The sequence below is a fragment of the Clavelina lepadiformis genome, chromosome 4, assembly GCF_947623445.1.
Source record: "Clavelina lepadiformis chromosome 4, kaClaLepa1.1, whole genome shotgun sequence".
NCBI classification, from domain to species: Eukaryota; Metazoa; Chordata; class Ascidiacea; order Aplousobranchia; family Clavelinidae; genus Clavelina; species Clavelina lepadiformis.
In genome coordinates, this window is record NC_135243.1 from 6,525,681 (window position 1) to 6,541,748 (window position 16,068).

The following is a 16,068-nucleotide window of genomic DNA, read 5'->3' on the forward strand; positions in this document are numbered from 1 at the left end:
ATTAAAAGTGTTGACCAATTTATGTCAACGTATAAAAAGATGTATAGGCTATTTAAAGCCTATAGTTTTTGTTATCACGTTATCGGGCATATATGCCAAATTTCAACGATAAAATTACTAAGTCACTATATATAAATTTAAATATAATACAACCATTGATGGAATTATTATTATCGATTATTTATGCTGTCCATCTACTGCTTTTACCAGAGTCTCCCAACATGGAGTTCATGGGGCCAGCTCCAGAAGTCCGCCATGTCAAGTTGAGTTAACGTTTTTAAGCGGACCGCGATACACAGTTATTATTGTCGTGTTCAGTTAATTATTATCGACGCGTTCCGTAATTTTTGTAACGATTTTTATTCATGAAAGTGTCACATGCCTATATGTGCTTGTGTGCTATGTAAGTCATGCACAATTACGCTTTTCGAACAAATTACGTTGACCGAGAGTGAAGTAAAATTTTTATTGTGTTGTAGACTCACTTGAACTGTGACGTATCTGACAGATCAGTGATTTTCATTAGCGGAATATTTCTTAAATAAACTCGACTTTAAAACTTTTTTTTAAGCTTTTAGTGCTTTCGCCTCCACTAACTTAAAACAAAGGTTTTAATTCATTTACCAAGATTATCAAGGTTCATCCTTTCATTTTTGGTCAGGTCTTATCCATCACCGTAATAGGTTAAGGCAAGTTTTTCAGCCGTATTTTGCTTGTAGTTTTCTACCGTCAACTGAGGTTGCATGATGAAGGTGTCTTATGTTTTATTCAAACTCATGTCGTGCTTTGCTGGCCAAATGACATGTAACAAATTCTGCCGCCGTCAATAATGCATAAAGGATCGTAACTGAAAAAGCCTGTTCGCAGTTCATAATTGCTGTATTGACTTAGGCTGACCTTATATTAGCGAAAGAACGAGAAAGCCAAAAGGTTTAAATCGTGTTGCTTTGCGTTAAATAGAAGCTTTCCCAGGTTTGGCGCTACGAGCTTGGTAAGTTGATATAAAGGCCAAGCCAGTGTTAAGTGGTTTTGACAATATAATTATTTTTATGTTATGGTTTCACCTTCAAACTTAACGAATAAAAACTTTTTACTGTGTGGGCTACTATGTTTACAACAAGATTTTATTGTTTTCCCTTTGCAGTCTCCGCAGACTAAACTCATATATTTTTTACAATTTAATGTCGGCATTTTTGTTGTTTGGGCAAGCAAAGCAGGAGCTTAGTCTTCCGCTTTTCACAATAGGCCGTAGAATGCATTTCTCCTGCTTTACTTAAAAAAATAAAGTGTCGCAACGTGATTTTAAATTCATGGACAAAACTGATTTCAAATTCAACGTTTTTCTTTTTTACCTCATTACTGTAAGGTACAAAAGCCTTTTCTGTTCTCGTGCGTTAAATGTCGTCAAACGTTACTTCAAAAAAACAAAACTACTCAAAACATGCGCATTAGTGAAATAATAGAAGTGCGCTTGCTCTGAAACTATGTTAAACGTGTTTCGTATACAGACTTATATCTTTGTGCTTTTTCTAGAATTCTGAATGTGAACAGTTAGGCATCTGCAAAGTAAATTGTTATTGAAAATGGTCAACACCACACCGGCTCAATACATTTTTTCTAGCGTTACCGGTTCCTTCGCAAACTCAACTGATGGCAATGTTCAGCAAGATAACAGCACCGGAAGACAATTTGATGAAGGAGATATATCACCCATCCACACCGCAGCCATTTTGGTCCCCGTCCTTTTTACCCTTTTCTTCATCGTGGGGTCAGTGGGGAATTTCATGGTTATTACGGTGATGTTGAAGATATACTATCCACAACCCCAGGGACTCAACAACTCAAACAAATTTTTGCTAAATTTGGCAATATCAGACCTATTTTTTCTCATTTTCTGCGTACCGTTTGAAGCTACCGTCTACAGCATGGACTATTGGCCTTTTGGAGCCTTTATGTGTACATTTACCGAGGTCTGCCAGAAAATCAGCATGCTTGCCAGCGTTTACACATTGGTGGCTCTTTCGTTTGACAGGTGAGTTGCAGTAAAAAAACGTTTGTCTGCAATAATTTAAGACAGATGTAAATGAGTTTGAGAAGTACATGACATAATCAAACGATGTTTCTGCAAAATGTAACTACATACAGGAAAATTACTTTAAAATATTTGAATGTATGATTATATGAAAAACATAGTACAGTTAATTATAGCCAAAATAAATTTATTGTTTATAAAACCTTAAGAGAAAATGTAATACCGGTACGATTTTATACATATAAAACTGTAGCAAAACGGTATACACTAAAAATACATGCCACAATGTACATTAAAATCGCCATTTTTTGCGCAATTGCAGCAATTGATTGTCATCATTATACTGTAGTTATTAAACTTATGTCAATCGCTGTGTAAATACTCTGAACGAATGTTCATGCAACTTTTATCGAGTTGTCACGTATATACGGAACTGTCCAACACTAATGTGCTTGACAGATTTGTTGTTGCAAAAACATCAACGACTGTATATACATAAAGTACACTTTTTATAAAGTATTGCAAAAAAAAGCCAGAAAAAAATGCAAATTATAGTAAAACTATTAAAATTTTTGGCCTTTATAACTCAACTCAATTAGTTAAAAAGTGAAATTAAAGTCAAGCTTGGAAAGGAATTTCAAAAATTGTTCAAATATAACTGAAGGCGATTGAATTATTCATTGGGTCGAAATCTTTTTATCATTAAAGTTATGACATTGATTTTATGTTAATACTGCAAGACAACTCGGTCAATTAAAAACTCTCGTTGCAAAATTGCAAGCAACGTCATCATAAAACAAACTGAGGTCCTCAGTCAGCAGAAGTTAGCTAACCACGCACTGTCTAATATATATCTAGATTCATTTTTATTTGTCGTAAATGGGTACCCGATATCGACTTGGTTCATAAACATGAAACGTCACCTAAAATTTAGGCTGTCAAGTTTATAGGAATGTCCTTTCTGTGTATATGACTTTCATGCATAATTAAATTGTTGAATGTGCAGTTCAAAGTCCTGTGTAATGCGATGGTTCATTGCTTCATTTTTCTGTAGGAAGCGATTTCATGAATTATAACCAGTTATGATGGCAGCCTATACCTTTTATAACTGAGTTTTTTTACGTAAATGTGATGACGAGTTAAAATGCATAGATTGTTTTCAACAATGCTGGAATCAAGCATCTTGCATAACTACAATGCAGATAAATCACTGCATGTTAACATCTTTTAAAATAATGGCTTTTCTATAATTGGAGGACGTTTTTCAAACAAAAATTGGAAATTGTGTATTGGTCCCTTACGTTTTATTGTAAACGCAGCAATTTTGCAACGCATTAAATTCACTACCACACCAAACCGCCTTTCATCTTTGAAATAGCAGCAACAATGCGTAGGCTTAATCCGCACAATCGATTTCAGGAAAGTCATCATGATAGACAAACCGATTAAACAACAGACCGACAAGTCCTTTGCAGTTGAATTTAGTACAGTCCTACCTATACATCAGACTTCTGTGCCGCCCGTTAAGCTTTTTACATTTGCCGCTTAATTCCTAAGTTCAAATTTTATGACAATTTCCGGTAGCAAATATGGGTGTGTGCGTTAGGTCTATAAAGCCTATCAATAATGCCAGTTTTGATTACGTTGATTTTTATTTAGGTTTTCCATTTTTCCAGCTCAAGATACAGGACGCTTATTCTATCATAACTATACAATGATACTGATTTTGCATGATGCTGGGCCTATAACTGTGTTTTTCAGCGCTATTTGAAATAGCGCAATAGAGCTGTGGTAAACTTACTAAACATACATAAGTACACTTAATGACAAAATATAAACAGGGCACATATCAAAACTCGCGCACTCGTATCACGTAATACAACGATATAAAAATACTTTTCATAAATTATTTCACTTTAACTGCAAAGGTTGATTATTCTATCGCTCAATTGCGAATTTTTTACAAATTACGCATTTTTTTACAATTTACATTTTTTTACATTTTTTACGCATTTTTATAGTTCGATTTTACAATTGATGTTTAATACTTTAACTTTTTTCTTCGTAGAATTTCCGCCGTTCTTTACGCAACGACATACAAAAGCAAAAGAGCGAGAACCAAAGCAAATTGGGGTATCGCAATTATTTGGATATCTGCAGCCGCGATCGGGATTACATCGTGGAGAACTAGAACATATGTTAGTAAAGACGGCTATATTTATGGGCAAACAGATATAACATATCAACGCGTTACAACTTTTGATTTTAACTAATTCGCAGTTTCAGTTCAGAGGCTACAATCTATGCATCGCCGACAGTGGAAACCTTTATTACAAGGGTTATCAAATGGCGATTTTTATTTTGGGTTACGTCATCCCTCTCCTTATCATCAGCAGTTGTTATGTGGGCGTCATGTACGTCTTGCGCAGAAAAGCAAAGAACAGTTCATTGGCCAATAGGAACAGCGACAGAGGAATAAAACACGTCGGCAGACTAGTTACGACGGTGGTAAGTTGTTTTGTAGTGCTTGATAACTTGTCGTAGATTTTTCACCTTGTCTAAACTCTACAAAGCTTATCAATGACAACTCACATTCTTACACGGTCTGAAGTGTTCATTGAAATATAACGTCATGGTAACGTACTCCATGGACAACATTTTTGTGTAAGCCAGAGAGTTTATGTTAAAATGTAAGTAAACTTTGACAACTGTAGTTGAGTATTAAGTGTCGCTATAAACTTCCAGAGAAACTTTCGATTATTTTTGTCAAGAGTTTACTCAACGTACGTGTATTAATTTAACACCCCATTCTAATACCTATTACTCCATATACCGACTTTATCTGCAAATATGCTAGAACTACACAATGTTATGTACTTCTACCTATTTTTTCTTTGTTCTCGTTGCCATTTCTTACCACGCTCTTTGGTACGATTTACTTTCAGTGAAAGAGTCAACGAGCGCATTACTAATAAATGAGACGGTGTGCAAGTATTGTAATATGTATCAGGTTAAACTCAATTTGGATTAAATCTATGTGTTTCTTCAAAGGTTGTCGTCTTCGTTCTCCTTTGGTTTCCTCACCATTTGAGTGTCATTTGGATAAATTTTGGTGTCTATGTCTGGAGCTACGGCACCCTGATTCTTCAGATCACCGCACACTGCTCGGCCTACGCCAACTCCTGCGTTAATCCCGTCATCTATGCTTTTGTGTCCCAGCGTTTTCGAAACGATTTTAAAAAAGTTTTCTCCTGCAAGGGCATAAACGCAGCGGTTGTCAACGCTAAGAAATGCTCTAGAAACGTTTTCTCATCCTTTCGGAGACAAATGGCGTCGTCTTTTAATAGACAACTCCACGTCGAGCAGGAGAGAAGAGGAAGCAAGAATGACCTCAGTGAACCCATGGTTTCCGGATCTTTTAAAAAAGAAGGAAAAAAAAGCAAACGAAAGCCAAACTATGATGAAAGTAGTACTACGTTTATCCGTCTGACTCCGATCATGGATGACAAGAAGAAAAAGGAAGAAACGTCATTATTCAAAAGTTGTGGATCAAAGCCTTCGCCTTCCAGTTGCCACAGAAGCACCAGTGACAAAAGGGTATCTATTTCTCAAGACTTTTCACCATTTTTAGTAAACTCCCTCGTTTCGGACGAGGAAGATGGATTCGGAGGCAGTCATCTTCTGCAAAATGATGAAAGTAGAAAAGAATTTTGTAGACAAACCGTAACTTTGACCGATGACAGAAAAAATAGGACAACTTATGACGTTGCACTGTAAAACTTGCCAACGTTGATTTTTCATTAAAGATATCACATGATTTTCACCCAAGGCTTGATTAAAGCATCGGCTTTTAAATTAGGTGCGACAGAGCCAAGGGATTTTGTGAACCAGTGTTTGAGGTTAAACGGAAATCAGGACACAAACATGCTGTGAATGTGACGTAAGTTTGTAAATTTTATTGAAGAGTTTGACGAATGCGTGCATGAAAATTCTAGGGTTCTGCACAGTGAGCTGGTTTAAGAATCATTGCTTTATACGCAGTCTTCACTCTCAGAAAAATATGCTATGCGACGTCACAATTCACTGTTTGTGTTAAAATACGGTCCAAGCCATTTTTTAATGTTCTTAGTTGTTTTTGTTGTTCAATTATCAACTGAACGTTGTCCATGACTTGAAAGTCTGCAGATCATCACTTGGTTTGCAACGCGTATGCGTATGTTTATGCCTCTTGTTTGACCAACTGTATTCTATAAGATCAAACTGACTAACACTAATCCTATTTTGCGGTCAGCATGCAGAAATTCTGATTTGTTTGTATATACTGTATATTTTTCATAAAATTGTGATCGATTTACACTTGTTTTCTATCTTGAAACCATTATGTTAGAGTTGTAAGTTTTCTTCCAAAAAATTTCGTTGTACAACTGTTGTTTCCTGTCCATACTAGTTTGTATGGTATATTGTTCTATATTGTTTAGTTTTGTAATGAATTTATATTTGTTCAAGCAACAACATTTAGCTTCATGCATTTTGTCATAAATTGAATTTTAAACAATTACTGAAGTCTTGGTCAACCCTAAGCTATTGCATATTTTTCTCGTAAAGCTAAATGTTTTCTCCCAAACCACCTTTGGTACAAAACGACGACACGTTGAAAGCGAAATCTCTGTATGCCTAGCCCTAGCCATATAAAACATTAAGATAACGGTTTTAGGCACACGTGGTATAACTTTGCACAAACTGCAGTTTAATATTATCCGGGCTTTCTAATTTTACCTGTGACAATATATTTATCTTGATCCTTGTATGAGATATCCAATTTCTCAGCAAACAGCAACGGAAATATATTATGGTATTTTGACTATACCATAGCTGGCATAGTACGCATTTGTAACCGGAACCGGATTAAGCAGAAATGTAATTGCAAATTGACTGTTTTTGTAGGAAATGCTTGTTAACGACACCCGAAAGAAGTTGTTGTAATTACAACCGAGAAAGACTAAACTGTAACAATGCATTTGGCTACTTTTGCGTAAATATCAGTGTGTAATAGCATAAACCATTTAAATCATGGCATTGAGCCTAATACTATTTGATCGACAAGCTATAGTATACCGGCAAGGCTAGTATAAGAAGTAGGGTAAATTAATATAATTTTAGAATTAATCTTTTTAGGGGCCTCTTAGAAAGTCAAGATCCTTGTAGCTCACAAATCCCAAGCCATAATAAAAAATCTTGACTCTTTTATTTACACTTCCAGAGATATTTTTAAAAATCATATAAGCTTATTTATTTATTGCAGGCTCAATTCTAATCACATTTGCAACATTTAGTTCTCGCTTCTTTCTGTAGCCTACACGGATATGACGTTTTAATACAGCTAAATTTTCAATCTTATCGATTATAAAAAGTTGTGTCGTATTCCCATTGCAACTTTGATTCAAAATTGGAGTTCGAATAACTTAATTACGAATTTTACTTGAAAATTTCATCCCACTGGCAACCTTCAAATAAAAATAATTTTTCGCGTTAAGCCAGGCCATAGTATCTCTGCAATGCATTACATAGCGTTACTACAAAAAATGCTTGCTTTTAACCTGTTGACATCAATAGCCTACTCTTAATTTGCTGTCTAACGGTTAAACCATAGGCTGCCAATATTTCGCCGGAAATTATTGTCGTTCGAACTATTTTTTCATTTTCTTGTTAATCTAACTTAAATGTTATAACGCAACGCAAGCTACCCAAATCTACAGTCTAATCTGAATCAACTAAAACCCTAAATCATCTTTAACAACAGGCTACGTGATACATGTACATACGTCCAGTGAAATAAGTACTTCGTTAACTATTTAATGCATAACGGTGGTAGTTAAATTTTGCAATGATATTCCAACTTCTAAATAAGTTGGATTTGAGATACGCAATCGTTTTTGAAACTGTGGAGGCCTCATTACGAAAAGATAAGTACCTCTGTTATTGAATCAATTGACGAGTTGTTTGCGTTCCTGGCCGCGCTAGGATTTGCACAAAATTGCATGACTGTTATCAGAAGTCAGCATTAAGTCCTAATTCTGGTCTTTACTTCAAGTGATTACGGGTGGTTCAGCTATTACTCAGTGACGTAAGTTTTAAAACAAGTTCAGGTCTGGATAAATTAAGAAACTCTGCAATTTCGGTCGGTTTGAAGTTTCAACCAATCAGGTTGGAATATTCAGTGGTGTTTAAACAATAAAATACCTTTATTGTTTTAAATTGCTATGATTATGATGTTCTTATAGTGAGCATAAGGGCTGAAACGCTACGAGGATAAATTTATTTCCGCGGGAAATTGGTGCTTAGTGCGCGGCAAAGAAGTGTGAAAACTACCGAAACGAAAAAGCATCCAAAGTCTTTGTGAAAAGTGAAAGTAAAATTTAAATCTAATGACACGTTAGTAACAGTATACTCTGGCTGTTCGTTATACACAGAAAGCAATATACAGAAAAACAAAAGAACCTTGGTAAAGAACAAAAAACAATAAAGACGTCGACGCGAAAAAGCAGACGAAATTTTGTTTCTAAACGAAATGTGCGAGACCACCAGCAAGAAAGCGCACACGCTCAAAATGAGCAGAATATAAAACTCAACTTGTGAAACGCGTCTTAGTAATGTAAGTTTAAAGCACCACGCTACTGCGGCACCGTTGGCTGTAAGTTTCCAACTACAAAACTTGTACCATTGTAGGGCGCAATGAAACGTTGGCACTGAAAGCAGCAATAGCCTGCGCTCTGACGTCACATTTGCAACATGGAGCGTGACGTCACGAAAACGCACGACAATAACTATTTATTAGAAATATATGAGATATGTAATATTTGTGTTCTACGAGCACCGGAAAACTTTACGAATAATTTAGTCGATTATGAACGAAGTTAACAATTCTGTTTCCACTAAATGGGCAGTATGCACACTACTATACAATAATAAAGCAGGAAGTGTAATCGTATCCAAGCTAAGTAAACCGATAATTATAATCGGAAAAGTTCTATCGTTTTTGAAATGGCAACACTGGCGTCAAAAGAAAACATAACTGAAAAAACCCTGAAAATTCTGACAGTCGTAACTAAGAATTACTATGACGAAACAAAAAACGTGTTCAACTTAAACAATACTGCAAATATTGATTATGTAGTCACAAAAGTTTGGGATGAGACAACAGCCAATCAGAAGCAATCATCAAACCTAAAAATGAAAAGTGGTTTAAAGACCAAAAATTCAAATTAACAACTTGTCTTTCGTTAATTACAAACACTAACGACAACAAATAATACGCCAATTAAACATGTGCATTGTCCATGCTTTGTTACCCCACCTTGTCTTTGCCCGCTTTTTCGGAACTTCTCCTTTTCACTGACGTACTTGATGACGTCACGTACGACGTGGAAGGCAGTCTGTGTGTTGGCGTATTGGCAGGGAGGTCCGGCTGACTTCGGGACTTTTGAAAATCTGTGGGCAATAGTCGTCAAAACGTTTGACTTAAACAAACTATTGATGTAAAGTTGCTGGCAGGCATAATTAAATTGTTCGGGTATAAGAAATATACATGCACTGTGTAATTTCATCATTTAAGTTGTAAATGAAACGTGTGTTGATTTTATTCATGTTAGTAATCTGGCTAACATGTATAGTTTTTTTCAGCGTTAGCTGTAAACGAATACATTTTCCACTTCAAAAAAAAATTTCTCGTTTAGTTTATTAAGCATACAAACGGTGCATGCTTAATAGTAAATCTTTAACTTTAAACACTAAGCGGCACTTGGAGCCTGCAACACAATATCATTTCAAAAAGTTCAAGTTTCTTATAAACGCATGGAGAGTTGTACCGTATCCTTTGCCCTTCTCTTCACTTCTTTCGACGCCCTCGTCGCTGTCACTTCCTTCATCACTGACAATACCCGCTCGACGAAGCTGCTCTTTTAAGCGGGTAACCTCCCTCCTCACAAGTCCTTCCCGGGAGCGCGAGAGAGTGAGTTCGTCAAAAAGCGTGTGATGCTTCCGCACCGATTCTTTCTTTTCCTGCGTTCAACGGTCAAATTTGTTGTTTTCGATTCCGTTATTTATAAAAAAAATGGTCTTAAAATAGGCTCGATGATTGCAATGTTTGTTTCGGAGAAGGATAATTTTTAGAAGTGTGCTGTCAATTAACATGTTATTTTTGAAGACTATATTTCAAAATTACGATGGAAGAAACGCACTACACATTGGACTAAGATTTCCTGAAAGCAAGGCAAAGATGACCTACGTTCTATTGATTGCTCTTACCGAAGTACAAGTATAGAAGAACTTATTGTGCAAAAAAATCGTACATGGTCAGCGGAAACCATTACGCGTAGAAACTTACCTGTAAACCTTCTTCCAATTCTTTGCTGAGTGACGTCACTTCTTGTTTCAGGTAATCTATTTCGGAAGCCCTGACCCTCAACATGACCTTTATTTGAAGCACAACTACGCTGATTACGTAATAATAACCGATGTTTAATTGGACACAACAAGGGCAAATAAACGAATGTTCCATATATTTAGATGATAATAAATAGCAAATACTATATCGCCAGAAAAAGGAGAAATCGATAGAGCTCGAACACACAAGATATTCAAGGAATTAAGTGGGTCTAGAAATGGAACGATAGACAACGGATACAATAAAGCCAGAAATAATTTCCATATTGTATGATTGGGAGAAAATGGTGGTTGATAATGTTAAAAATAAAGCTTTAAATACACAATGGAACGAAATCTAACAGTTCGTTTGAGAAATGTTGCCCGATACGAGCATTGGAATTAAAATTGCGTTTCTTGCGCATTTATAGAAATGGGTAAGGCAGAGAAAAAACAAAAAGTGTATAAAATTAGTTATAAAGTACTGGAAATGTAATTGGAGTAGAAAAAGGCAAAAAAGAAAACAATGCTGACCACATGGAAATACTTTTTCTCTATTTTAGCTATTTTTTCTACGAAAGGTTGTTAAAAACTGAAAACAACGGTCACCTGTAATTGATAGAAATCACCCAATTTCTTTCCGTCTGAGTCTGAAACTTTCAGTTTTTTAACTTGCGACTAAAAATAGAGCAATATATAAAGTTTTAAAATTCTCATGCAGCTGAAAAGCATAAGAAATTAAAATCCCAGTAATACAAATATATGTTTCGGATAACAGCAGAATAAATTCTATTACGGGGCAGTAAAGAAAATAAAAAGCAAAGGTCTAAAGGGGAACAAATAGAAAATAATTAGTAAAATGTGTATGAAACTACAAAAGTGATACAATGATACATATTACTATAGATATCAAACAGGCATGAAAATAGACATAACTCGAAAACAACAATGATACAACAAAGGGTCCTCACGTCATAGTTCTGTTCATCCAAGGCATCCTGTTTCGCTTGCAGACGACGGTTGTCACGCTCCAGTGCGCGAAGTCGCTCGTCCAATTTTTCGTTTTTCTCACGCGCATGCTCAAGTTCAACGCATTTTTTCGAGTAATGCTCGGAAAGTGTCTGAAAAGAACCAAACTTTTGAAGTCAAGAGCTACCTTAAGTGCGATACATAATTGTTTGTGCGATGGTTTCGGTTTTCCTGATTAAGTAGTAATTCTCAAGATTTGGCTCCTACGACCACTTGTAGATGATTTAAGCTTGGTTCTGTTTGAATTACCTCGATCTCTCGTTTTAGTTTCTCTTGTTCTCTGCGAAGCGACGAATACCGGTCATATCCGGTATGATCTGGTTGGCCCCGGATAGATTTCATTTCTTCGCTATGATGCTGAATATAAGAATGTAACGTTTAAAGGAATATTTGATTATCTAATTTACTAGGAACTTAATTTGAACGAAAATTTGCATGAGTTGTTTATTGCTTTAGTAAAAGCATGACCACAACAAAATTCTTGAAAGTTACAAAAAAGTTGGACCACCAATTTTCCGACCTAAAATGAAGATCTTCGCAAGATAATCAATTTTAATAATTTTTTATTTAATGATAATAAGTTAAATTTTAATAATATTTTATAATTTTTTTAAACAGATTATTATCTCTACCTTTCGCACGGACAGGATCGCACGTCTCGTGTCTTCGTTGTTCTCCTCCAGTTCTTTGGTGTGCTCCTCTTTCAATCTTTCAACTTCCCTCTTGTGGGCGAGCATCATCTCATCCAGCTAAGTTTTGTGAAAGATATTCACGGTTAGAATAAGGACCGTTTTATTTTTACTTCTGTTTTCCAACAATGACAGAAATGACTGAAAATGACTGAATCTACAACTTTAGGATCTATGAGATGTGGAGAAATCTGTCATTGCTGCGGTAAACCAGATACAAGATTTGCCATTACAATGGATGTACCTTCTTGGCGTGGCTCTCCTCAATCGCAGCGAAACTCTCATCACAAAGAGTCCGGATTTCATCCAGCTGGTACTGGTAAGAGTGCTCGTGCTGCTCGTTCTCTAGCTTCCCCTGGACTGAGGTGAGCTGGAGGATTTGATGAAGAGTTAACAATTTTTAGCTAAATTGATGCACGATGTTATTGGCTTGAACCGAGATCGCTTCAAATAATCCCGGTGACGGGCGGACATGGGTATTCAGCGAATTACCGATCAAAGTGACATGGTTTAAGTTAAATTAAAGTGAATTTATTATTAATCAATTTAAATTAATTTAGTAAAACTAACGTGAAGTGTATCAATATTATTCACCAAACACACGCTAAATTTCCAAAATAGACAAAATCAGGTCATAGTTAAATTACAATCAGACTTTCGACGTCATTTACTGCGTATTAAAATCATAGTGTTGGTGCGCATACTTTGTCGACGCAAAGTCAGACATATTATTTACATAAAGCGCATATCATGCCATCATCTACCTGCTCCTCCAAGGATGATATTCTCTCTTTTAAGGCGTCTTTGCTGTCGCTCTCTGACGTCAAAGATGCGGATCGCTTGTGACAAATTTTCGCTTCTTCTTCTGCTTCCGCTTCCCACTGTGACAAAATATATTTGTTAGATTCTTTTGACGGATTGTGGACTGAACTACGTTTACATAATAGTAACTGTAATTTACATAATAGTAACCTAATAGTATCTGTAAACTACGTTTACATAAGACTTCATTTGAATGTTCAAAAACTTAATAATATTAAAACAAGGAGGAAAAACTGAAATAACGAATAAAATATGTTTTTGACAATTGGTATCAAGAAAAAAAATTGCCATATTTTTTGATTTACAATGAGTGAAAGTAATACATCACAAAAATACCGGTTAAGCATCTCATCATTGAGATAGTTTAGTGTCTTACTTGTTGTTTGAGTTCTTTGGTCCAAATTTCTTTTTCTCTTTCGAGTTGTTCCTTGTGGAGCCTGTCTCGGTTCTTAAGAACGTTGTCGTGTTCCTGTGACAAGCACACATGCAGACAATGTAAATGAAGAAGTGATAAGAATGGCTTAAAGCTAACTACGGATGGCAATCATGAAACAAGTCGGGTGAAAACATGCGCTGTATTACCAGCATACAAATAGCTGGATAACGTCCGCATTCGACAAGCGAAGTGTTTAAATGATTGTGCTGTAGCAGTTAAGTGTTTAGCAGCTACTTCTGTTTTGACTTTGCCTCAGCAAAAACAAGAAAACTGGATTACTAAACGCCAGAATATACCTCTAGACATTTCACAAAAGACTCACTTTCTTCAGTTCGTTTGTTTTCTGACGAACTTGTTCTCGAACATTCTTTTCAGCATCGTCTTGAGCGGCCTTCAGTTCCACCTGGTGCTTGGCCCTTTCCTGCTGCAGCAAGTCGTCAAGGTCACGCTTAATTGACGCCGCTTTGTCTTTGCCGTCACGCTTCGCTACCTTCAATGCTTCTTTGTGGTCTATTAATGAAGAAGAAATTAAGAATCAAAAATTTGAAAAAAAATTTCATCAAAAAGTTTTCAACGCCTCAAACCTTCTTCCATTGTTTTCACATTATTTCGGTGTTTTTTCTTTAACTCGCTTATTTCTTGCCTATTGGCAGCTTCAATCGATGTCAGTTTGTCTTTGAACTCCTTTTCAGCTTCGCTTATTTCCTTAACAAAGTCATCCTAAAAATTGAAGAGACAATGAAAGTCCATTAAAAATACAACGTACAAATTTATACAAAGTAAAGCAGGATTTAATCGATCTCAATTTTAACGTTAATGTCAATTTTAAGCTTGATTTTTCGATCAATCACCTTCAGCTTTTTGACGTCATTCTCGCGATCTTTCTTCAATTTTTTCACCTCTCTCTCACATTCTGATTTCGCTTTCGAGACCTTTCTGTTGTATTCTGACCTTGCTTCGTCACCTTCGCTCCTGCATTGAAACATGATTTAAGGTGAACTATGTGAGAAATAATAAGGTGGTAGCATATTGAAAAGGCTGAAACAATGCAGACGAAAATGTAAAATACGAAGCGCAAAATCAGTCTGAAAGGTTTAGAACTTTAGATTAAGAAAATGCATAAAGACACAAAAAAACATACTTTTGCTGAAAAACGTACAAAAGCTAAAGTAAAAACTTCAGTATCCAAATATGATTTTGAGTATTTCCAGGTAACTAAAAAGTTCAGGTTTAAAAATAGGAAGGCAAATTTATGGAAGATCTTCCACCGCTGTGAGTGTTTCTAACCTGTGCTTGACTTTTATCTGATCCAATCTTTGAGTGAGATTCTTCACCTCGCTCATGTATTCTTTGGTTTTTGTCTGCAGCTGGTTCTTTGCGCTTGAAAGTTCTTTTCTTAATGTGGAGCATTCCTGGTAGAAATAAATTTATTTACATGACTTGTGAAACAATAACTATTTAATAAATTAATAATAAAGTCATAAAATAAAATCATGACAAACTTAAATGACAAAAAAACACAATTGTAGAAAAAACATTGCAATAAATATCAAAAATACTATTAGTTAACCAATTATTTATCAATTTCTTCAAAAATTCCAAAATTTGATGGCTTTCACTCCAACCTGTTCGTGTTTAGCGTTGCACGTCGCTAACTCTTGCTCGTGCTTCCTTGACAACCGGGTGAGACGCTCCTCTACATCTTTTGACATCTCTGCTCTCGTCTTTTCTAGTCGTGACGCCTCCTGCATCAACCTCACCACCTGTGGGATGCAAGATCATCAGTTTGTTCATCAAAATTATGCCACTTTCAAATATTCAAGGATGAATTTAGCGGTTGTTATAATAGCGTTTATGTTGCTCTATTTTTCAAAACAAAAAATTAACAAATAAAGAAACAGTAAAAAAAAAAACGTAAAACATGATTGTTAACGACATTACTAATTCTAATACGGAAAAAATACCCACTAAGAGCAAAAATATTTTTATCATACTTCGTAACCCAATAGGAAATACAAGGTCGGGCCACATACGCAACAAAATTCGTAAAAAATAAAGAATATGACCAGTATAGAATGACGTAACACTGACGTCACCTTTGCGTTGTGTTCCTCTGTGAGTTGCTTAAGTTTTCCAGACCAGTGTTCATCGGTTTGCTTCAATTTCTTCTTGAGAGCTTCGAAGTGTGTGGCTTGTTCGGTCACAGCGTTCTTTGCTTTTCGAAGTTCTTCGTCGTAGTCTCGACGTAATCTGGATGAACGCGAAAAACTTGTTTAAATGATAAATTTTGTAAGTTTTTCCGATTGATTTTATGCATGAAAATGTCCTAGTTAATTTAAACAACATATACGGGTCACTGAAAGACAAATACTGAATGTTACAAAAGAAATTACATCGTTTTGCCAATCATAAGTCACCGCATTTACATGCAACTCGTTCAACGAGAACATGTCTAAATGATGCCAAAACGCGAGTATTCTTACCTGTGCGAAATATAAATGATCTCAGCTTGGACGATTGCCTCTCTCGCCACGGTAGAAGCATGCTCGCCGATCTCGCTTGGTTGCAAGAACCTAATAATTCAAACATAAGACAAGCGTTGCAAAAAATATAATTCACATTTACATCTACATTATCGC

At 35.8% G+C, this 16,068-nt stretch overlaps 2 protein-coding genes across 6 annotated transcripts in view; one reads left to right on the forward strand and one right to left on the reverse strand.

Annotated features, from left to right (window-relative positions):
* The first annotated feature begins 1,537 nt into the window (after nucleotides 1–1,537).
* On the forward strand, nucleotides 1,538–6,817 carry LOC143451998 (galanin receptor type 1-like). Its single transcript, XM_076952798.1, has 4 exons — nucleotides 1,538–2,032; nucleotides 4,101–4,230; nucleotides 4,313–4,540; nucleotides 5,084–6,817. Exons 1-4 carry the CDS (start codon nucleotides 1,584–1,586, stop codon nucleotides 5,807–5,809), a joined length of 1,533 nt encoding a protein of 510 aa, XP_076808913.1. The 5' UTR covers nucleotides 1,538–1,583; the 3' UTR covers nucleotides 5,810–6,817.
* A 1,512-nt stretch (nucleotides 6,818–8,329) lies between these two features.
* Nucleotides 8,330–16,068, reverse strand: part of LOC143451296 (uncharacterized) — a 33,718-nt gene continuing 25,979 nt past the window's right edge. For all 5 annotated transcript variants that reach the window (XM_076951744.1, XM_076951746.1, XM_076951743.1 and 2 more), the window contains 18 exons: nucleotides 15,913–16,002; nucleotides 15,526–15,679; nucleotides 15,055–15,192; nucleotides 14,717–14,841; nucleotides 14,281–14,401; nucleotides 14,014–14,149; nucleotides 13,752–13,939; nucleotides 13,370–13,462; nucleotides 12,936–13,052; nucleotides 12,416–12,541; nucleotides 12,115–12,231; nucleotides 11,732–11,839; nucleotides 11,425–11,574; nucleotides 11,063–11,131; nucleotides 10,416–10,502; nucleotides 9,898–10,090; nucleotides 9,387–9,520; nucleotides 8,330–9,256 (listed from right to left, as the gene is read on the reverse strand). In XM_076951744.1, the coding sequence (XP_076807859.1) occupies nucleotides 9,251–9,256; nucleotides 9,387–9,520; nucleotides 9,898–10,090; nucleotides 10,416–10,502; nucleotides 11,063–11,131; nucleotides 11,425–11,574; nucleotides 11,732–11,839; nucleotides 12,115–12,231; nucleotides 12,416–12,541; nucleotides 12,936–13,052; nucleotides 13,370–13,462; nucleotides 13,752–13,939; nucleotides 14,014–14,149; nucleotides 14,281–14,401; nucleotides 14,717–14,841; nucleotides 15,055–15,192; nucleotides 15,526–15,679; nucleotides 15,913–16,002 (2,152 nt within the window). In that variant the 3' untranslated portion in view covers nucleotides 8,330–9,250. The remainder of the gene's footprint in view (nucleotides 9,257–9,386; nucleotides 9,521–9,897; nucleotides 10,091–10,415; nucleotides 10,503–11,062; nucleotides 11,132–11,424; nucleotides 11,575–11,731; nucleotides 11,840–12,114; nucleotides 12,232–12,415; nucleotides 12,542–12,935; nucleotides 13,053–13,369; nucleotides 13,463–13,751; nucleotides 13,940–14,013; nucleotides 14,150–14,280; nucleotides 14,402–14,716; nucleotides 14,842–15,054; nucleotides 15,193–15,525; nucleotides 15,680–15,912; nucleotides 16,003–16,068) is intronic.